Here is a 22,925-nt window from a genome sequence, read left to right on the forward strand (position 1 = left end):
GCCTGAGTCAGGAGAGTAAAGTACGCCCGGGGCCTGGCGGGCAGGCCCTGCGCGAGGAAGGGCAAGGTGTCATTAGGTGAGCGGTAAGAAGCGTCCCTTTCCCTCCGCCGCCGGGAGTTGAAAGCAAGATAGCAGCGCTTCCGCGCAGCCTTTTATCTTTCCTATCGCTCTGCGGGTGGGGGCGGCCGGTCCGGGGCAGCGGCGCAGCGCGGGCGGGGTGTGAGAGTGAGCGCGAGCGCGCGCGAGGGCCTGTGTGTGTGCGTCTATGTGTGAGTGTGTGTTCGCGTGGCCTCCCGGCAGCTGTCCCGGCCCCCACCCCACCGCACCCGGCCGGTCGCGCCGCCCCCACGCCCCCCCTCGCTGTGCTGGGTGCGCTGCGGGCCGCAGCGCTCCGGGTGGCTTCCCTCCGCGCCTGGAAGGCGACCCCCGGTGCACCCGGGTTCAAAGGCCCCGCGCAGCAGCTCCAGCCCCTCGGGGGAGGGGGGGGGGCGGGGAGGCGAGGGGGTGGTGCGGGAGCCAGAAAAGCCTGAGCCCACAAGCCGGCCAGCCCTGCGGAGGGATGGGCAGCGCGCTCTGAAGTTTGTGACCGCCGCAGCCAACTCCTGGCGGGAGCCCGGACCAAGTGAGGGAGCGGCCGGCCTCTGATCCCCACGGCTGGAGGGCGAGGCCCGCTGTGCCCGGCCCGAGACCCCTTCCGGGGCCACAGGAGTTCGTCCTCCGGGCCCGGTGCTCCCGCGCCTGATCGGGGTTCATGGAGCTGGGGCTGTGGCTCCTTTTCGGACTCACAGTGACCTCCGCCGCAGGTAAGCGGGCGGGGCGGGCCGCCTCTTCTGGCGCCAGCGCACACAAAAGGACCCTGGGTGGGGGTGGGGCGCGGGGAAGGGTGCAATGCGGGGCGCAGCCTCTTGCTTGGGCTCACCATCCCTGAAGGCACCTGGGGGAAGGTGGGGGCAGAAGCGGGGTGCAAGGACTACCCCAGGGGCTCTGGAGGTTGCTCGCAGCCCATGCGCAGACCAGAGGAGACCTGTGTGTGGCCTGGGCTTCCTTGGTCAGTTTTTCATGAAGTTGGGAACTTTTCAAAAAGTTTGCAAAGTCCTCAAAACTGTGCAAAAATGATCGCAAAGTTTTGGAAAAGTGTGCAGAGTGCTTGCATGTTTCCAACCGGTGCAAATAGCTCGCAGACTTTGCAGAGAGAGAACATAGCTTGCAAGCACTCCACCCGTGCACACAGGGCTTGCGAACTTTTCAAAAACTGGGCACATAGCTTTGCAAACTTTTCAGAATGTTTGGCATAGCTCAGAGACGCTCTAGAAAGTGCAACAAGCTTGCAAACTTTGCAGAAAGCTCGGTGGCCTCCCTCTGCCCGGACTTGGGGGAGGGAGGGTGGGGGGGGGGTCATGCACCCTCAGGAGCTCAGGAACCCCTCATTCTGCCTCCTTCCTGCAGGATCGGTGCCTGCTGGCAGGAGTGGCATCCCCCAGGTCCCCCCTGCATCCAGATCGGAGGGGGACACCGAGGAAACTGTGGCTATGACCACAGCGTGGGCTCTGAGTCGCGGAGACCCTGGGCAGGAGCAGGGACCTGGTTGGTCTGGGGAGCAGGAGGCCCAGAGGGGCCCTGCACGTCGCCGAGCCAGACGCTGCACGTGTTTCACCTACAAGGACAAGGAGTGCGTCTATTATTGCCACCTGGACATCATCTGGATCAACACCCCTGAGTGAGTGCCCCGGGCGTGGGGATGAGCCTGAGAGGGCGGGGGCTCCCGGTGCCAGGCCCATCTCCGCGCTCCTGGGGGGGCCTGCCCTGGCTCAGCGCTCAGCTCTCGCTGGCTGTCCTGCAGCCCCGGTCCCGTTGACAGGTCAGGGTGTGGCCCCCATCCCCTGGGAGGGCCTGGCTCAGGAGAAACCCAACCCCAGAGTTTCTGAGCTGGTGGAAGGGGGAGCCCTCCCTCCCAGTGAAACGAGCCCGCCAGAGGGATTAGATACCTGAGAAGTCCCTCGGAGAAGGAGGGAGCCCTGAACATTCTGTCCTGCCCCCGAGCTGAGGGAGCCACCCCCCTGCTGCTGACCCTGCCAGCCTCCAAGGAGTCTCACATTCCTTGACAGCAGCCTGCTCGCCAGGGAGCAGGGAGCAGGGAGCGGAACGGGGTGGGCCTGGCAGGGCCTGGGGGAACCTGCCCGTCAGGGAGAGATTCCCCGGTGCCAGGGGTCAGGGGTGGAGAACCGATGGGTCGCAGTTACTCGAGTCCTCACAGACATCCTGCTCTGCCCCCCAGCGCCCTGCTGATGTCCCCTGGAGCTCTCTCAAGGCCGAGACAGGGCTCCTCCCTGCGCCGTCCAGGGGCTGCCTTGCTGTGAGGTCAGACTCTCCCGAGGCCGCACACAGTGCTCAGTCGTGGGAGGGGCCCCGACCCCCGGGGCCGCTGGCTCCACCGGGACCCCCTTCTGCAGAAGCCTCGTCCGAGGTGCAGAGGGCTCGACCCCGCTCGGGACCCCAGCCTCTGGGCTTTGCCCTCCGGTCTCTAAAACCTGGGGCTTGGACCACATGCTCCCCGGTTTGTGCCCTGGTTGTTCTGGGACCTTTTGAGACCCCTGGCATCCTGCTAGGGACCCTGTGTGAGCGGGAACCCTGGGCCTGGACAGGAAGCTTTGTCCCTGCTCTGAAAGCCACCTCGGTTCAGGTTCATCACGGTGCCCTCTGTCCCTTCGCGCACAGTGGGCAGCGGGTGGCCTCACTTCCCACCGTGTTACACGGACACCTGGAGAGGGAGGTGCAAAGCAGGGTAAACTGAGGCGTTGCTGTCTCCCAAACCAGGGGACAAGACCTCTAATGACACCCGGGGTAGGTCTGAAAAGTCGCCCACTGTAGAACGGCAGGCAGGGCGGCGTCCCCCCGGAACCCGGACGCAGGCACAGGGTGCGGCGTGGGCGAACCTGCCCTTGGCTGTCTGGAGGTTCTCAGTACCTTCCGAGCCAGAGGGTCCGCCCTCGCGTTTCGTCCTGGGCCGCACCAGCTGTGTAGCCAATCCTGATGCAGAACTGGCCTGTCGCGCTGCACACAGTCAGGCTGCGACACACAGTCAGTCCACGGGAGGGAGGGTGGCGGCCTGCTCTGTCACCTTCCCTTCACGGGGAAGATGCAGGGAAGCGTGGTCCGGACGGGCCCCCGGATAAGGCTGCCATCGACCGCCTCCTGAGCTCCGGCAGTGATGAGGGTCACCTTCTCCTATGGTCCCCGGCGCCCGACACCTGTCTCGATTCTTATCCTCCCGGCCTTGTGATGTGACCAAATTAGCTTCGCAGAACCCGGCACTCGGGGTGGTTGGCCACAGGACTGAGTCTTGCCTTGGCAAGGCTCCCAAGCGTTGGATCCGTCTGGAAGGAGAGAGAAGGAGGCCAACTGAGTCAGGGGCGGGGCCCTCAGGCAGAGGCGGGCGAGCCAGAGGGGAGGAGACCACCTCGGTCCTCTGCCCGTCCCCGAGCCCCCACACCGGCGGGGGCACCAACCGCCGCGAACTCGCCCGAGAGTGCAGACAGAGCCCGTGACCTGTGAGGATGCCTGTCCCATCGTCCCGCGTTGGCTCGCATGGCCTGAGACACAGCCGTGCATCTCTGGCTTTCTCCAGGGCAGCCAGCGTGCTGATTTTCCCTCGCGGCGTGATTTACGTCTTCCTCTCTCCCCGGCCCCTGGCTCGTGTTAAGCCCTAGCGAAAAGGGATTAAATACGGTGTTTGGGAGTCTTGCGAGCTCCTCGGGAAACAAGAATGACAATAGCCAGACGTGAGCGTTTTGGAGTTAGACAAGCAAAATAATTTTTACAAGGAAGATTTTTCTGGGTCGTCTTTTTCTTCCCTGTCTTTCTTTTTCTTTCTGTCTTTTTTTTTTCCTTCTCCCTTCCCTCCCTGCTTTCTTTTTTCCTTGCTTTCTTCCTTCCTTCCTAAAACTCTCTGGTGATATGTAGACCGGTCCAGTTTTTCTGTCTCTGAAACACCTCGGACAGGGTTGCGGTGGGCTGTGGGGACAGGAATGTGGGCCTTCGGAGAAATGAAAGAGTCTGACAACTCCCTCGCTCGCACCCAAGGAGCCGCAGTGGGCACGACGAGGTGTCCTCTGGGTCTCTCTGCTGCCCCCGCTGCAGCCCCACTCCCGGCGTGTCCCCCTCTCTCTCACCTGTCACCCTCTCTCTCACCTGTCACCCTCTCTCCTCCATCAGACCCTCCTGGTCTCTCAGAACTTCTCCAGAGTGCGATTAGCTCCCTGTCCCTGCTGCCGGCTGCCCTGAGAGCCCAGCAGGCCTTGATCCTCACGCCTAAACCAAGAATCTTGAACTTGGGGTGATGCTCAGCTGCTGGTGTCCCTCCTCCTACCACCTGTTCAGTCGCCCGGAGATGGCGTCCACCCTCTGCTTTATTTTGGAAGGACATTTCCAAAGTCGCGGGCTTTCTGTGAGTGCGGCCCTTTATGCTACGATTAAGGGCCTCAAGGCCGCAGGAGGAAGGCCGGGGTGTCCGCTGGGATCTGTTCTGCCTCTCGGTGCAGGTCTAGTTCAGGCACGAGAGACCGGTGACGCCCCGGGGGATCTTCTGGGGGTAAGAGCAGAGGGCCCCTGGGTCTCCCGTGTGCACCCACACGCTTCCAGGCCCGAGCTGGGCCAGCCTTCCTGCCAACACACAGCACGCAGCGGGCAGCAGGGCTCGGGCCAACTCCTGCCCCGCGGTGATGGGTCCCGGGCTTTGCTGCCACCAAGGTTCCAGTGTGAGGTTCTCCCACCAACGAGCTTCTTGTGCTGGAGGCGTGGGTGCCCACTCTGTGCGGGCTCCCCCGCCCCTGCGGATGGGGGTGGCAGTGCGGGTTCTCCCAGGGACGTTGCCTGTGACTTCCGTGGTGTCCTGCGGCAGGTCCACAGCCCCCAAGGAGGAACTCAGTGTGTCCTGGGCCTCTGCCCTTCTTGTTCCTGTGTAGGTAGCCGAGACCACAGCTGTCCCAGGGATGAGATGGTTTTCGTGACGTTCCTTGGCCGTGCTGGAAAGCCCCCACCCCTCAGCCTTCCCCCAGATGGCCTGCCGTTGCCAACACACACAGAAACAGACCCCAAGTCAGAGACACACCCGGCCACCTCACGGTCATGGGCAATTGCCAAGAACCAGGGGGGAGGCTGTGAACAAGCAGTCCGTGTGCTTCCGTTCTTGTACACATGGGGCTGTTCTCTGCGAGGCTCGTGGAGCAGACGGCCTTATGATGTAGAGGGGGACTGCACTGGTCAGGGCCCCCGAGGGACAGAACCAACAGGACCCATGTGTGTGTGTGGGGGGAGCATACATGTCTGTATAGACACACTTTGATGTTGCAGGTTCGAGTCCAAAGGCATTCTGGGGGCAGAACTCCTTTCTCTTCAGAGTACCTCAGTCTTTTCTATTAAGGCCCTCGCCTGATTAGACAAGGCCCACCACACTCTGGAGGGCAATCTGCTTTACTCCAAGTCCACTGATTTGAATATTAATGACATCTACACCATACCTTTCCAGATACATCTAGACTGTTGTTTGACCAAATATCCGGGTATCATGGCCCAGCCAAATGGACACACAAAATTAGCCACACAGGGCTCTCAGTTCTAACCATACCCCACTGCGGGCCAGCCCCTCTGTGGCTGCCACCGTACCCCTGGCTGCAGAGGGGAGCCAGCCCATCAAGTGGGGGATGGGGCTGCAGGACACCCAGCAAGGGCCCCACTGTGCTCCTCCCTACTGTGTCCCTCCCTGCTGTGTTCCCGAGGATAGAGGGAAGCTGCCCACGGTTAACCCCTCAGGGACACACGAGGGAGTCACCGTGACGTGTAGCAGTGGCCGTGTGTTTCAAAGCTCTGAGCCGCGTGGGCCGACAAGTGGGAATGTATTCATGGAAGAGCAGTGCGGGGTGTTTGCGGTCGTGACTGGGCTGGGCGCTTCGGGACCCCACACCCCTCCTCAGGGAGGAAGACCCCAGACCCAGGAGCCCTGATTTGCCATGAGGCCTGGGGTCCGTGACACCCTGTCTCTGCACCCCAGGTCAGGGGCGGACATCGGTCCGACTCTAGGCCGGGGACCCAGGTGGCAGCCCCAGCTGCTCCGAAGCACGCCACGCCGCTGACTCAGACCAGCGGGGATGGTGTCTGTTCTGGGGTCCTTCCCTTCCCAGAGAAGCGGAGTGACAACTACAAGTGCGACAACAGACAGAACTGGGTTCTACGGCAAAAAGGCCGCGCTCCGCCGGACTCCCTTTCGCCCCGTGTCGTCCCAGAGAAGCGCCGTCAGCTTGCCCCCCCAGGAGAGACTTTCCATGGTGGGATGTCTCCCTGCGGTGGCTGGGTCCAGAGCCCCAGCCCCCCGCGGACGTGCGTGGGGCCGGCTGTCCCCCCCGCTGTGCGGTTCCAGGGACCCCAGTAACAGCCACGGACCCGTGAGCTGGGATGCGGGGGTGCTGGGGGTGGAGACGCCACTGTCGCGGCAGAGGGGCAGTGCCTCTGGCCACCGTGAGAATCACTGGGGACACGCTCAGAGCACTCAGTCCCTCGGAGACCTGGCCCTAAAGGCAGCCCGTGCCGGGGCCAGTGCTCCCGCAGCCGTGTCCCGCTCTGGGGTCGCAGGACGCCAGGGGGTAGGGTTCTTTCTGGAGGACCGCCGAGGTCAGCCTCCTGGGACCACCAGCCTCGGTCTCCCGTAGCTCCTGGAGGGCTGGGTGGGCGGCCCATGAGCCTCCCATTTACCGGAGGGTTGCAGACACTGGGAAGGGCGTGCCTGCGGCTGCAGCTGATAAGCAACTGGATAAGGATGCCAGCGGCCAAAGGTCGCTCCAGGCTTGCCCAGGTTTGGTCCCGCCCTGTGGGTCCCTCCTTCCTTGTTTTCTCACTGCTTCCTGCTCACCTGGGGACCCACTGCAATGCCAGGGGCAGGGGACCTGGTGTTCCCTGAAGCCACTGGCCTGGGTTCCCTCTGCTAATGGGGACAGGGACCAGGGTCTGGCATTCCAGGATAATTTGAATGGTCAGTTCAGACCTTCTTTGTTAAAGCCTCATGGCGACATCTCGGTAAGGGGTCTGTCTGCATTCTTATGGTCGCGGCCGGCCAGCCCCGCAGAGTACCTGCACGTCTTCTGACTGGCAGACTGAGGACCCACCCCGTGGGGCCCGGGTCCCTTCATTTCCAGTGTCACCCAGCACTGCCCAGGACCTGATGTACGGGTCACCAGGGAGCAGTCCCAGGAAATACTACGGACATCTGTTTATGAAAAATAATAGATAGATGATAGATAGATAGATCGGGGCTCGCGGGAGAAGGTGACGCCGGCCACACTGACAGTGACCTTAAACGCAGGGCCTGAAAGACGATGGTTTTATTTTATGAGTTTTTTCTTCCCATTCCTCCATTCCTGGCTCCTCCTTGGGAATCTAGTGCGTGTCTAGATCCTTATTTTGAGTCTGAGTCGTGTATCCCTTAGAACACTCCACGGCAAGGCCTGTCTTGAAGACTGAGGGCCTTCGGGCTGAATTTTGGAGTTAGCTGCAGAGGTCCGGTCCCACAGGGTGACTCTGTGGGGGTCACTCAGCCCGAACGCCCCCTTTTCTGCCCAGGGGCTGGGGGTCTGAGTGGGTGAGGGGTATCCAGGTGCAAGCCAAGCTTAGAGGAGAAGCAGCTGGTCCACCCTGACCCGGGGGCTGTTTAATTTGCAGCCAGAAAACTTGGGACCGGGTGGTCGTGACTCTGCGTGACCCCAGGCGGGGGGCCGGGGGGGATTTAGGTTTCGGCTAGATGAAAGGGACATTGCCTCGCGGAACTTGGCTTTAAGTCTGAAGACACACAAAACGTCCTGACACCCCCGGTGAGGTTTATTCCTGCAGGGATTTAAAACAGGGGTGAGGAGGGTGTTGCGGGGTGGGGGAGGGGGCCCCACGCCGCGCTGGAACTCCGCACGGCTTTTTCTGTGTCTGGGCCGGACACGCAGCCTCTCAGTAGTTTCTCGGCGCATCTGATGGCACCCGGACGTGGGCCCCTCCCTCCCTCCAGGTAGCCCCTCGAAACCGCCGCCCGGCCTTCCAGCGCAGCGGCTGCTTCCTAGGAGGAAATGACCCGCTGCCTGCGTCAGGTTTGGGATGGAAACGGAGAGCTCCTTAAATGGGGCACACACGCGTGCACACACAAGCACACACACACGTTTCCCACCGTGTGGCACAGGAGCCAACTTCACTCAGACAATAAACCCGGACGGGGCCGCGGTGTGCATGAGCGGATGAGTGGGGTGCCGCCAGCTCCCGCTGAGCTAGGGAGTCCCCCAGGAACGGACAAGCAGGACGGTTGACTTTCTCAAAGGCCTCTCCTCGGGGTCTGGGGAACCGACAGTGCCTGGGGGACTTGCCGGCATGTCGAAGGCCGGAGGCACAGGCCCTCGGGGCTCTCACGGCCTCGGGGCCGCCGCCGCAGCAGGCCTCACGGAGCAGTAACTCTACACCAGGGCGGCGGGGGGGGGGGCCCTGGGCCCCGGCCAGGTCACCTGAAAAGCAGAAACAGATTGCTTTCGTGAGAGAGGCGCGGGGCCGATGCCGCTGGGGCGCCACAGTGCGAGGCTCGTTCTTGGCGGCGGCTCCAGTGGCCCATGACGGGGGCGTAGACAGCTTTGCCGACGGTCAGAAGCGAGTCGGTGAGAAGGCAGCGGTGGACGAGTCTGTTCTGGGTTTCTCGAACCACTTTCCATGGGTTTCCGGTGGGGTCAGGGACGGGGTGAGGTCAGAGACGCGCTCCCTCGGGAGCAAGCTTGAAGGAGAGGCCAAAAAGTCAGCGGCAAAGATAAATAAAAGTTACTGCGTTGTTGAAATTTTTTAATTCAAAATTAGTGCAAACATTTCATAATCGACAAAATAGCAACATTTGAAAGGCGGGATCAGACCTGTGCCTGCCAGACTTCCTTACCCGCCTCCCCCTCAACCTTCCTGGGGGTCGAGTTTGGGGATAAAGCCTAGGAATCGAGGGGGGCTCAGCTCTTCTTGGCTGCAGGCACGCGGTCGATGGACCGCAGCTACCAATGGCTCGCAGGACCCAAGGCCACAGACGATCGGTGAGGAGGAGAGGCAGCGTCCGTGTCACTGTCGCGTGGGAGCGCGTGTGCAGGAGGACTTCCTGCCCTTGGGGCGGAATCTCCTGGAAGTGAGCAAGGGTGCCTTCCCTTGTTTCCTGCGGACTGTTTAAAGGGAGGCCTGCTGGCTTACGCATTTGTAAAAAAAAATCCCTTTCCAAGTCCCCACCCCCCACCCGTCTGAGCGACAATACCGGCTCCTTCTTTCACCCTCCGGTTCCCGCGCCCGGGGACTATTTCGGGCCCCGTCTGTCTGCGGCTTTGCATCAAGTTATAATGAGGCCGAGCCAGACAGACATCTGACCTGGAATTCGTCAGGGTCACGGGGGGTTGCGGGGAGAAACTCTAGCCTGACTCAGGGGGACACATGTGGGTTGTGGTGGGGTGAGGGGGGGGAAGGCCAGCGAACGCGGGGGGTTCCGTGGATGGCGTCGTCCTGCATGTACACGAGCTGTTTGTTGCTCTGACTTTTTTTATGAGCTGCAACTCCTCAAAACCCCATACCACGCAACAAACACAGAAGGGCCCTTCCGTTGTTCTCGTCTCCTTTGACCTCCCTCTTGCGCTGAACACCGGTCACCACCGTGTTCGGGGAGGAGCGTGTGTCCCGGTGAGGCGAGGGGCTGAATCAGTCTGTGGCTCTGGGTTATTTTTCAGCTCAGCTATGCGGTCACAGGACACAGAGGCTTTCTAAACACAGTTGTGGGGATTCTGGGCACCTCTTCCCTTGAGGGGGACAGAACCCCCACGTTTCAGTTGTGGCTTCATTGCTGGAAAGAAGGGCTGGGGCCGGGGTGTCTGACCCGAGGCCCATGGGCTGCATGCTGCCTAGGGTGGCTGTGAATGCGGCCCAACACAAAATTGTGAATTTACTTAAAACCTTTTCTGCGCTCATCAGTTTTCATTAGCGTTTGAGTATTTACTGGGTGGCCCAAGACAACTCTTCTGCCAGTGTGGCCCAGAAGGTGGGACCCCCCGGTAGGCCCTGTCTAGTAGGCCCATTGCACCACTCTGGAGATGCGTGCGGGACACCACGGGTGTGTGAGGCTCTGCAGCTGGACAGACCCTTCCGGAGGTCTGGCCCTTCCATCTGTCAATCCCGGGGGTGGGAGGTGCTTACCCTGGACTCCCAGGGAGCTCGTCTGTGACGCGGGCCAGGAACCGCGAGCAGCCTCTGGTTCCACCTTGGATGGCTCCCCCACCTGTGCCAACGGCTTCTCTGTGCTGGCGTCGGTGGGGCCCACCGGAATCCTTAGCAAGACCCATTCTTCCACTGCGCGTGATCTAGAGGCCACTCCCCTCTAGGAAAGCCCCCGAAGGTGGGCCAGTCCAGCGCCACCGCAATAGCAGGGCCGCGAGAAATCGGTGAAGAATTGTCTGCACTTGGGAGAGCAGGTGTGGCCTGGAAGTCAGGCTAACTCAGACCATCTTCCTCCCTCCCTTCCTTCCTCCCTCCCTCCCTCCCTCCCTTCCTTCCTCCCATCCTTCCTCCCTCCCTTCCTCCCTCCCTCCCTCCCTTCCTTCCTCCCTCCCTTCCTTCCTCCCTCCCTCCTTCCCTTCCTTCCTCCCTCCCTTCCTTCCTCCCTTCCTTCCTTCCTTCCTTCCTTTCTTCCTTCCTCCCTTCCTTCCTCACTTCCTTCTTTCCCCCCACAGAGACTGACTGTTGAGATAGGGGGTATCACAGAGCACCCACTCTGAGCCGGGCGCCGCATCGGCTGCCCTGGGCGCAGAGGGGAACAAGCAGGAACCCTCAGTGATTCCGGGTGAGATCCAGAGTGCAGCTGTGGCGGCCCAAGGGACACCCCTGCACTACAGGTGCAGAACTGCTCCTGGGTCTGACTGGTGAGGGTCAGTGCTCAGCTCTCTTTGAACACGGGTATGATTCTGGTCAAATTCCTACAACGTTAAGTCCAGGATAAACCCAAAAGCTGGGGTTTTGGCGGGGGCGGTGGGGGAAGATCCTTAAAAAAGTTAACTACCAACCCACAGCACATTGCTCACTCTTTTGATTTCCTGGACTGTGGGAGGAGAAGTTTCCACACGGGCGGGAACTCCTCCAACTGCTTTGGGGTCTTCCAACCTAAAGATGCTAGAACTTTCTGCAGGGGAGTAAAGCTGCAGATTGCCGATTCCGCTGTGTTGCCTGAGAGCGGAACATGGGGGTAATATAGTCTTTAGAACCGGAAGGTGCGTGTGTGTGTTTTCTGCTTGTCTAGCAAGGCCACCGGGGAGCTGTGTTTCCCAGCCTGTTTTCTTTCCCGGGGGTTGACAGGGCACCCCCTGGCTGTCTGGCATGAGGCCTGGCCCCTGGCAGACTTCCGCAGCCTTTGATGAGTGGACGCAGAATCACTTCGCTGGAGGAGGAGGAGACTTCTGAGCGGTCACCCAAGGGTCGGGGGCCGGCCTCTGGGTCTCGGAGTGGTGCGCCTCCCTCCACCTGCGTGACGGGCAGTGCGGTCCAAACCAAACATTTCCCGGTGGGCACCGCTGGGGAGGAGCGGACTCCAGCTGGCTGTTTGCCGGGTTTTGTTCTGGTTTTGAACGCACTCTTTCTCTGTACTTGTCCCCGGCAGCTGGGGGACTCTAGGTTTTTCTGTGAAACCCAGGGGATGCTGGTTGCATCCATCTCAAGAAAGCGAGGTCCAGGTTGGCTGGAGCTCGCTGGCCACAGGCAACAGAAAAACCCAGTCCGGCTAACACAGCATAAAAGGAGCTATTGGAAAGATGCAGGGTAACCTACAGACCGGTGGGGAAGCAGCCCCAGGCTCAGAGAGGAGAGGCACAGGACAGGCCTGGGGACCCAAGGGTACAGTCCGGCAGACAGGCGGGATGGGTGGTGCCGCCTGGCCCAGAGCAGCTCTGAGTACTTTCTGACCTTCGGTGGCTCTCTGCTCCCTTGTCTTGGGAGAGACAGGGTCCGGTTGCCCAGCTCGGGTCGCTGGACGAGTCCTGCGGCAGAGGAAATCCCCGCACGTTGATTGACAGCCTCGCCAAGACCTCACACAGGATGGAGGGGCGATTCCTAAGGGCGAAGAGAAGAGATTGGATTTCCGGAGACAAAAACCACTAATGTTGGCCCCAGGCTCTCGAGAATTCCGGGCTTTTAAGTGGGTTGAGAGGGAACTTCCCCCCTGCGAGCTGCCGGGGCCTTGCTTCCTCGCCCTCGTGCACAGCGGGCCCCCTGGGTGTCCGTGGACGTGAGCGGGTGCCCTTGTGGGCTGCAGACTCCGGCCACTTCCGACAGTGACTCCATCTTGCCATGCTTTAGAGCAAAACTCTTAGCTAGCCGTCCTTTCTGGCTAAGGTCACAAAGGTAGTCTGAGAAGGCCATCTGCACGCCCTTGCCCAGGAAGGGGTTGCTGAGCTCAAAGAGCAGTGCGTGGTGCCCGCCAAGGGAGGGATTCTTGCAGCCGGAGGCCGAGCCCCCGTTAGAAAGTGCGCTGGGGTCTGGAAGTTGTGACCCTGGGGATGCTGGGAGGTGGCGTCTGATGAGCTGGGGCCGCCCCCTGCCTGTCTGCCCCCCCGGGAAACAGGCCCCAGGGCTGGTTGGCAGAGTCCTGCCTTCTGTCCAGCACGCTCTCTGGGTCCAAAGGAAGCACTAGCGTCACATCCACATGTGGGACGGAAGGAAGTGGACGGCCAGGTTGACATTCTGACGTGGAAATGTTCTACTGGTTGGAAAGACGCCGAGTCAGAACTTGGGCTTTTGAAAGTGAAAGCAACTCTATTTCTGAAAATAGTGCTAAGAGCTAATTTTGTCACTGTGTCATGTGACTTGTCTGGTGTCACCACATGGGACAAGCCACTAGACCGGGGATTGTAGACTCAGGTGCCCATGAAGGGCCAGACAGGTAAGAAGAGTGAGCAGAGGACAAGTGTAGTACTACTGGGAGTGGTGGGGACTGGGGCAAAATGGAGTGGTGATGAGCAGAGACTTCTCTGTGAGTGCCGGACCGTTGCTGAGTGTTGGAATGCAGGGTGGTGTTGGCATAACCTCGAGTCATTCAAGGGAGGCTGGAAGTTGGGGTGCTTCTCTGAAATGTATAGATGAGAAAGCCCATCTGCTGATTGAATGAAGCCTCTAAAATGCCAACTGGCCGGCCTCCGTACTGAACTGGACCTGCGTGTGTCCAAGGCCACTTGTCCGTCTTGTTCAAGGATGTGTTCACGCACAGCCTAGCCCAGTGCTTACTCATCACGGCACACTCAGCAGGCATGTGTTGGGTGCTATTCAATGTGTGTGCATGTGTGTGTGTGTGTGTGTGTGTGTGTGTGAGAGAGAGAGAGACAGAGAGAGAGAGAGAGAGATTGGTTTTTTGAGGGAATGACAGCTTGATAAATTTTCCTGAGATTTTAGAATTTGACCAGCAAAGCCTCTTTCCCTACCTTTCTGAATATCTGGGCCTCTCCTTGAAAAAATGCCAGTGTAGAAGCGAGTTTCCTGATCAGGAAGATGGAGATCATTAACTCATTTATGAAAAGGCAACACTGAATTTAAAACCAGAATCTTAAAAAAAAGAAGAAGAAGAAGAAGAAGTCAGCTTTCCTTATTTCAAAACGTCTTGTAGAGAGAAATAACATGCTTCCAGTATGATGCCGCAGATGAAGAATGATTATGGGAGATTTGGAAGGTTAATGTTTAATAACGTTTATATGTGACATTTGGGGAAAAGTGGCAGAAAAGAGCACGGTGATAAATAAGGCCCTGACATCACTGTCACCAAGCAAATAATGGATGTTCTGACTGTGTACGTTGAGGGGCGATTTATCAGACAGAGACACAACACTAGACGTTATATTTGCCGGTGTGCCGGAGGGGTGTCTTGTTTGGTCTAAGAGCATCTGGATTGATCTCCCCTGCGTGTCTTTTATAGGGAGCTCTGAGTTAAAACTGAAACACAAACAGATGGAGACGCTGCCTACCTTGATTAGGAATTGCGTTCTCCGAACCCCAGAGGCTAAAATAAGTGGGCAGAGAGTGTGCGAGGTGAAGGTTCTTGGCTGATTTCACTGACTTTTCATGGTTCTACCATTAGGTCTTCCCAAGTCACCATTCAAAAAGCATCCGTCATCCAAGGGCACCCCCCACAGGTGAAATATGAGTGCTCATTAGGCCATGTGCAATGATGGACCAGCCAAAAGGGAGCGTGGCAAAGCATGGCATTGCTGTGCCAAATGGCACTCCGGGTCTTTATGACCTTCACCCCTCTTTATTGCTTAGTCACGCATCGCAAATGCAGGCCCGGTATGGTAGAAGAGATCTTTCTGCCTGACACAGCTGACTTGAGCAAGAGTAGCGAATGTTACCTCACTGCTAACTCTTGGAAAGGATTTCCCAGGCAGTGCCCTGTCCCATCCAATCTGCCTGACAGCCCTTCGGTCGAGCAGGAAGCTGTGGAGAGGGTGGAGTCACCGTTATGTAACTGCTTTACAGCGTAACGATGGGATTACCAGATAACCCTGCTCCGCACTCTGTGTACCTTGCACATTTCTGCGTGCATGGACTTACAACATTTCCTTTCCCCTGCTTCCACGCCCCAGTGGCATATATATGTGCATTAGATATAGTGAATGCTTGGCTAACGCTGGAATTCTTTGTGATAGAATTTTGTGGTTATTGAACTCTTTAGGTTGAAAAGAATCCAGAGTTGTTGGACTGTGTTATCTCACAGTTAGCTCCCGGCTGCTCAGCCAGTGGTGTCTGCTGGCCCAGCCTTGTGCTGGGTTCACGGCAGGGACAAGGAGGAGCTGGGGACCCACCCCTGGAGCTGGTCAAGAAATCCCCCACCCTGGGCCCTACGGCCAGAGGGCTGCCTCTGCCCCTCCTCTGGCCACAGCCGCACCCCCACTGCAAGGAGTCTCTGGGATCGAAAGCTATGTACTGTCCCCTCTAGACCATGCTCTGTATTCAGGATCCGGAAACCTCCCACCCGAACAGCCCCAGGCCCTCTTCCAGGGTAGACAGCTGGGGACAGAACAGGGGCCCAGGGGCATATCCTGGGACCCACAGGGTAGCCAAGGGGCAGCAGCTTGCAGGATGAGGGGTAGCTGGAGCTTGGGGGTGCATCCACCTGGGAGTAGATAAGCACCCCCCAACCTTGGTGTGAGATGGAGCAGGATGACAGAGAATGGGCTGAGTCTCTTTGGGCCGCCATGTTTCAGCATGGAACTAACTCCAAGGACCCTCCACATTCTAGATTCAAGACTGAGTTTCCAAAGCGTTTTGAAGCCGTAGTTGTTCAGCTCAGGGACAGAACTGTCTCACTGAGGAGCTTATCAGATTGTTTTACAGCCTGTCAATTTCTGCCTGTGCCAGGCGGGCTCCTTGGGAACGGGAACCTCCCTCGGGGACAGCCCGGGCCAGCCAGCAGAGGGCACAGGTCCAACCCCTGGGCTGCCCGAGAGTGGGGGGTTCCCTGCCTCTGCCCTGTGAGAGAGGAAGGGGCCCTACCCCTCACAGAGCCTCAGTTGCACGCTGGATCTTTGCACTGCACTCCTCGTGAAACGCTCAGCACACCTCCATGAACAAACACCGCGTGGCTTGGCTTCCTAACTCCAAACCCTTGGGTTTTCAGTTTTTCGCTGGGGCTGAGCAGTCCCCTGTGTGGACATGTGCGGTCAGCTGACAGCAGCACCAGAACGGCGGGTCTCGCCGTCCGTGGGAGAGGGGAGACTTGTGGGTCCCTCAGTGTGGTTTTCACCGAGAGACGGGGGCCTGGGTTCCACGTGGACACTCGGAGATCGAACTCAGCCCCAGGACTGGGAAAATTTACCTCCAGCCAAGTCCTGCCTCACCAGTGTCCGCATTGTTCGGCCACCCCAACCCCACCCCCCTCCTGAGGGAAAATGGGGTCTTCAGCAAAGGGAACGTGCAGAACAGGACTGGACCCTGCTGGCGTTGCCGGTCGGTGAGCCCCGAGGGCTCCACACCGGGCCCACCTTCCCCCGAGGGGATGCCACCAGTCTGGTGATGTATCGATTTGATACTCGTGGCTCCGCTCCAGCCCAGCAGGGAGGGAGTTCGGTCCGGGCATCAGGCCGCCCCCCACTTCGCCCTCACCACCCCAACGAGGCTCCCTGGTGTGTGTTTCAAGTTAAAATAAATTCATGGCTTCTGTTTTGACCATGCGAGAGGCTGTTGGAACCCACTCGGAGGTGGGTGACCTGTGATGCCCCATGGGGCTCGCCGAAACCCAGGCGGTTAGCTCGGGGACCGGCAGGAAAACCGAGGCTTGCTAGGAAGTGACTTTTGGCCACACAGGTTTCCTCTACTTATTACTGGTTTCCCTCCCGAATTCTGTGCAAGAACACTGGTGAGTTAGGTGTGTGCTGTCCGTCATGCCCCACGGCACTGCCTGGCCATCCTCTCCCTGCTCGGGAGAGAGACGGCTTGGGTGCTCCTGGGCATAAAAAATGACTTAAATGTTGATGGTTCCAAATGATGCCATCCCTCCCCTCCTCCCAGGGTCCCCCCGGGAGCCTGGCCGCCTGGAGGGTGCAGACACGCCTGCCCTAGCTCCCAGCTCCGCCAGGTCCCCCCACCTCCCACCCCCGTGGCCCCAGCACACTCCCTGGGGGGGCACGTTGCTGCCCGCCCAGCCGTGGTCCTGACGCTGCTTTGTGCCCCGCAGACAGACCGTGCCCTATGGACTGTCCAGCTACAGAGGACGGGTCCGTGGCAGGAGGTCCGCGCAGCCGTCTCCACAGAGCCCACAGCCCTCGGAGCGCACACGGCGCTGCGCTTGTGCGGCGAGCCACGACCCGGCCTGCGTGCGCTTCTGCACCCGGACCCTGGCCGTCGGCAGGTACGACCCCCCATCTGGGTTGTCACGTCCGGGTGTCAGCTGTCCCCGGGGCAGACAAGGCTGGGAGTGTCTGATGGGGTGGTGCAGAGGGTGGCCGTGCCTGACCCTGGTGCGCCTGCATCTGGGGAGACCGGGGCCCCAGAGCGGAGGGGACAGGGGCCCTCCGCTCTCGGAGGGTGGCCCAGCCCCTTGCAGAACAGAGCCCACAGCATGGCCGTGGCCACGCCTGGTCTCCAGACCAATTCCTCCCGGGCCGCACAGCGCCCTGCCAGAGTCCCGACGAGTCGCCAGCCTTTACAGACGGAACGGTTGCCCCTCCCCCCTTTCCCGCAGGCAGACTTTTAGCTTCTTCAGAAACAGCAAATGGGGCATCTAGTCCCACGGACCTCACATTGCCCCCGGCCAGGGTGGGCCGGCACAGAGTGGGGGCCGCTCCCATGGGAGGGGGGCCTGCAGTGTCCGTTCACCTGTGTGACCCACCCTCTCACTCTGCAGCCCCAGAGCCCCCGGGTCCGACACCGGGCCGTGTGCTGTAGCCTCCAGACTGCAGTTTGTGAGGCCCTGGGGGCTCGAACCCGTGCACAGTCCGGGTTTGACCGGTAGTGGCGGGTGCGGGGAGGCGGATGACAGTTGGGTTCGACTTCAGTTGGTTTTACTTTGGGCCAAGCTCACCAGCCCGGCAGGAGGGGCCGCCCTGGAAAACCCCTTCCCAGGCGGCAGTGGCAGGATGGGGCCTGTGGGTGCTGGCCCCCCCCCCCCACACACACAAGAAGCACCTGCGGAGGGTGAGCGCCCTGTGCGTGGGGGCCCGGGGGTCGGGACCCGGGTGCGCTGTTGGGGAAGCCCCAGTGCCCACCGCAGTTTTCGTCCGGGCTCCTTCACCCTCACGGATATTGGGGAGCGAGTAGAAACCCACCAAGGTGAGCTGCTCTGAGACGTGCCCCAGTGAGTCCGAGTCCGCGCACTGGGGAAGAGGAAGTCATCACTGGCACCTGGAGACCAGCCCGAGGAAGCGCAGGTTGAGTCACCGAACCCCTCTGTCCCCGCAGGAGCGCAGGGGCCTCGGAAAAACGGGATCTGGGAGGGGCCGTGCCAGTCCGCAGGACGGACGGGGGCCCACGGGCGAGGAGGTAAGGCTGCGTTCCGGGGGTCTCATGCCCAGGGGCAGGCGTGGGGTGGCGTCTGGCCCCAGAGGTGGCCTTTGGGAGCCCCGCTGTGCAGGGAGGGCCACCCAACAGGCAGCGGTGCCCCTGGTCAGTCATCTCTGGGACAGAGCTGGCTGCCCTGAACCTTAGGGGCTGGGGCCCTTGGGCGAGAGCACACGGACGCCCGGCCCTGGAGCTCCCTGGGGCCCGGAGCCCGTGCAGGCAGGGCCTCCAGTGGCATTTGGTCTCTAGTGAATAAAACGAAAATGAGACATTCGTTGCTTCCCAGCCGCTGTCTCTGGACAGAGGCGAAGGGCAGCGGCCCCCCAAGTTCGTTTTGTTATTTTTTTTTTTTACCTGCTTGTCTTTTCCGAACGAGGTCCTCAGGGTTTCCCGCAGCCACACTGGACGTATTTGTCATTCTGTCAATCAGGATTCGTGGTGAATGACCCGCCTACACAGCCGCAGTGGGATGGTAATTTCGGTTCGTAAGGACAGCCCGGAGGTGGCTGGGGTTCCCACAGGGGCTGATCCAGGGGAGAGTAAACCACACTTGGGGTACAGGAGGCTTTCCAACCTGGTGGCAGGTCGCTCCCGGTCGTCCAGAGAGGGGTCTGTCAGCATCCGTAATAAAAACAGAGAAGGGGAGGTGGGCCCAGATGGCAGAGAGAGGTCCCCGGGGAGCATGAGCCAGGCCCCAGCGGGTGCCCGCTTGGCCCCCTTGTTCTTTTGCCCCCTTCCCTCCTCCTCACTCCACACCCGCATGCCCCCTCGGCTCAGGAGGGACGTGATTAAAACCACCATCTTTCACGTCACTTATTCACCACCTCCCGCATTTGTTCTGCACCTGCCCACGCCGGGCACTGCCCTTGAGGGCGGGGGCGCAGCAGGGACCGGGGCCAAGACCCCCGCTCCATGGGGCTTCAGTCGTGGGGGAGGCAGGCCCGGGATGGGGGGTGTGCAGGGGTGGGGAGATGCGGGGATGGGAGGACAGGGGTGTTCGCACGAAGACCTGAAGGAAGAGAGGGGGTGAGCCGGGAGGATGAGGAAGGGAGGGGAAGCTCGGGCAGGGGAACAGGACGTGCAAAGGCCCTGGGGTCGGAGTGTGCGGCTGGTTCGAGGACACAAGAGGACCCTGGCATAGAGGGCTCCGCCTTTGCTGTTTCACCATTGTTCTGCCGAACGTTCAGACGATGGGGATGGGGCACGGGGTCCCCCCTGGGGCCTGGGGAGCCCCTGTGAGAAACTTTGCTCGGGCAGCCTTTCCTCATCAGCCTCGGGCCCTACTTCCTTGTGGGACTGGGGGTCAGTGGCCCCCAGATTCGCGCTGTCAGAGTGGAAGCTGCTGCTGTCCCAGGCTTGGGATGATCAAAGGGAGCTCCTGGCGGCTGCACCAGCCGACGTTACGGTCACACCCTCCCAGGGGCACGGCAGGCGTGGAAACAGCCGCGAAGCCCCAGCGAGGAGGCTGGGCTCGAAACGCAGAAGGGGCTCGGCGTGGGGTGGGGAGGAGGTGCCTCCTTCAGCCAGGAAGGAGCCCCTCGGTAACACTCCCCCGTCTTTCCTCTGCCCCTTTCTCCGAGGTAGGATGAGCCCCAGGACAGACAGCCCGCGGCGTCTCTAGACCTCCAGCACCACCGGCCGGCCCGGGAAGGGGGCCCCGCCGCCGCCCGCCACTCCGCCACCGCCCCGGGGGCTTCTGGGAGAACAGGCCTGCCGCCCGGTCCTGGGAAGGCCTCCGTCCCGGCCTGGCCTGCTCACATGTCCAGCTCCCGGAGGATGAAGAATGAGTCCTGCGGGGGGAGGAAACCTACCCCCAGGGTCTCCCCTAACAACACACCCCTACCCCAAGAATGCCCCACCCCATGGCCCCAGGTTCCCCAGCGGGGACAGTGACCCCAGGTGCGCCCCGGGCACCTGACCCCCTGGCCTGGCTCTCGGGCAGGAGGCCGGGCCGGGAGAGGCATGGCAGGCGGGAAAGCTGCTCGCCAGCTTTGGACTTGACTCCCCTTGGGGAGTCTGGGGACCCCACATGAACCCTGCAGAGGTAAACTCGTGGCCGGGCCGCAGCCGCTGCAGCCCGCTCGGACCCTGGCGGAGAGGAGGGCAGGCGGCGGCAGTGCCGGACGCCAGACGGCCGACCAGCTGTGCGGGACGCCGTGAGACGGAGGCTTCTGGGATTTAGACGGAAGTGGTCAGCTGCGTTAGGGACCCACCAAAAGAATGTGTGTCCAAGAAAAAAAAAAACAAGAAGAAGAAAGAAAAGAAAAACAGAACCTTTATGTTTGTGAGAAGGAGGAGAGGTGGGGTTTGAACCCGGGCCCACCGGCGCCGCCCACCACGGCGTGCTCACTGGCAGGAAGCCGCAGGGAAGGCAGCCCCCGCTGAAGGCCGTCCCGGGCCTGCTCTCACGGACGATACGCTGCAAACGCCAACTCTGTGTAAATTGTGTACATTTCTATTTATCTGTGTCACTGGGAGCGACCGGGGACGGCGACCCCTGCCGGTTCCCGGGTCCCCCTCTCACGCGGCTGCGCCTGTTTCCAGCCGTGCCGTGGTGACCGCGTCTGAGTGCGGGATGTGGGCGCGAGGTCATCGTGGGGGACGGGCCACCTGCCTCCCCCCACAGCAGATGTGAGGACCGGCTTTGGGGGGTGTGCTGAGGTCATGGCGGGGGGGAAATGTAAGGTGGCGAATGCTCTGGCCGCGACCAAGCGTTCAGTTCTCTGAGAGTTCCTCCTCAGAGGAACCGCAGGTACCAATGCCAGTGTCCACCCCCCCGGACACCCAAGGGACCGGCCGGCCGCCGGGCTCCCGTAGCGTTTAGAGGGGCCGTTATTTATTGTACGACTGCTCTCTGCTCCGGCGGCTCCATGCGGCTCCGCTAACCAGTCCAGCTGTGCTAGGTAGAGAGTTTAAACTGTGCTCCGAATCCAAGCTCACACGCCTTAGAGCTCAGATTACTTTTGTAAGGCACATACTTACCCCTTGTCCGGCTGGGTGGCCACACACTGGGCGAGACCCCCGTGCATTGTGCCGACGCTCCCAAGATACTGTCACGCGCATAATAAAAAAGCTCAGCGTTTGTTCTGCTTTGTGTGTTTTTTGTTTCTTGCGGGTGTTCGATGCCCGATTTATGCATCGACTTTTCCTGGACCTCTGGAGAGGCCAAAGGGCATTACCGTTCAGGAAGCAGGCTCCATCAGAGTCGAACCTGGAGCTAGGCGAGTGGCGGGGTTGCTGCTTGACTATGAAGGGAGGAGCGGGATGTGGGGACCACCCGAGGGAGAGAGAGCCTTCCTGGCTGTCGGGAGGAGGGCTCGGGGGAGTGAGTGAGTGTCGGGGGAGTTGGCCCCTTCTCCTGGCGCCATTCCATTCACCTCTGAGAACAGAGCTTCCTCTTTTGGCCACGTGGGCCACAGAGGCTCAGGAGCAGGTTCCAGGGACGGAGTGGCCACGGCCAGCAACAGAGCTGGACCTCCCCTGCTTTCCAGTGGGCGTTTTGTGTCACTCCCCTGCCCCCAGTTCTTGAGAACCCTTAGCCAGAAGTGACCCCGTTTTCCCCGCTCTTCTCTGCCAGCCACAATGGTCTGGGGCCGTGGAGACTCGGAAGGCATCTCCGGGCGTTGGGAGTGTCGGAAGGAGGTGGGTCTTCTTCGTGTCTGCCCGTCTGTCTGTGCCTCCCTCGCTCCCTCTCTCCCTCTTTCTCCCTTTCTCCTTTCTTTTGAGTCGAGAACTAGAGACCCGTAGAGGCGGGGAATTGGACCCAGACACCCAGTGAATAATGAGCAAAGCGGAATCCAGTATTCTGAGTGGGTTTCGTCACATGGAATTTGAGAAAACCCAAGAGCCACTTGTTGTAATTGAACTCATGTTAGAGGGTTTTGACTTCGATGAACTGGTAGAGCTGGGCACTGGTTCATTCTCGGGACACGCAGCGTCCCGGGAGGAGCCGCAGGTGTTCACGGGAGGGAGGCCGGATGGGGCCCGGAACCCCGCAGCCCTCAGCCGCTGGGGGCCTGGAGGCCCGGGGGCGGGACTGCTGAGCAGCCCCAGGGGTGAGCCTCAGAGGTGGCGTGGTTTCTGGGATCTGGGTGGGGGCCAGGAGGCAAGTCCTCGGAGTTCCGAGCAGGACCTGGGACCGGGTTCGCAGGGCTCTGCCCAAAAAGCAAATGCCGACTCCTGGTTCAGAAGTATTGAGAACAAACGTCAGGACGCAACAGTGCGGCATTACACCAAACACCCGCCCAGCTTGCAGGACCCCCAGCCCCAGCAGAGGGGGCTGCTGAGTCTGGAGACCTGGCTTTGCCCCAAGGGGGCCGTCCTGGAATGGACCCTCAGTCTCCTCCTCTGTGAAATGGGTGTCACGAGCCCGGCTGCACTCAGAGATCAGACCTAAGGAAACGGGGGTTTGCAGCCTGCATTCTTAAGTCCCGAACCCCCTCAAGGCATACGATGCAATCTTCAAGTCTTCAAAGTTCGCCTCGAACTAGTCATTAACTCCTATTTTTATCAAAAGTTTCTCACGGAAGCGCATCTTTGAACTTAGAACGTTCCTTGAAGTAATAGAATTTGATTTATAGAAATTTGTCAGGGTAATTACTCTGTCTCCCCCCCCGGAAGATGTGCATTCTCTGAACCCCCAAGTTCTTTTACCTGAATCTTAAGTATCTCTGTTCTCAAGCGAAATCAAGTTACCTGTTACTCAGACCATGATAGGTCCGCGGGGGTCCTTCTGGCACTGAATATGCAATTTCTGTTTTCTGTTGCAGGCAGGGGGGCTTGGACTGTCGGGATCTGAGGGGTGTTGGGGGCAGGGAGACGGTGAGAGGGAGTCCCTGTCGGGGACCAGAGTGAATGAAGGCCGCAGC

The 22,925-nt window shown here is 60.4% G+C and overlaps 1 protein-coding gene across 1 annotated transcript; it reads left to right on the plus strand.

The window, feature by feature from the left end:
• The first annotated feature begins 360 nt into the window (after positions 1-360).
• Positions 361-21,141, plus strand: EDN3 (endothelin 3). The gene is made up of 6 exons (XM_036009995.1): positions 361-803; positions 1,447-1,717; positions 16,736-16,909; positions 17,959-18,039; positions 18,434-18,529; positions 19,642-21,141. Exons 1-5 carry the CDS (start codon positions 752-754, stop codon positions 18,501-18,503), a joined length of 648 nt encoding a protein of 215 aa, XP_035865888.1. The 5' UTR covers positions 361-751; the 3' UTR covers positions 18,504-18,529; positions 19,642-21,141.
• The last annotated feature ends 1,784 nt before the right edge of the window (positions 21,142-22,925 follow it).

The sequence above is a fragment of the Phyllostomus discolor genome, chromosome 9 (genome assembly GCF_004126475.2).
Source record: "Phyllostomus discolor isolate MPI-MPIP mPhyDis1 chromosome 9, mPhyDis1.pri.v3, whole genome shotgun sequence".
NCBI classification, from domain to species: domain Eukaryota; kingdom Metazoa; phylum Chordata; class Mammalia; order Chiroptera; family Phyllostomidae; genus Phyllostomus; species Phyllostomus discolor.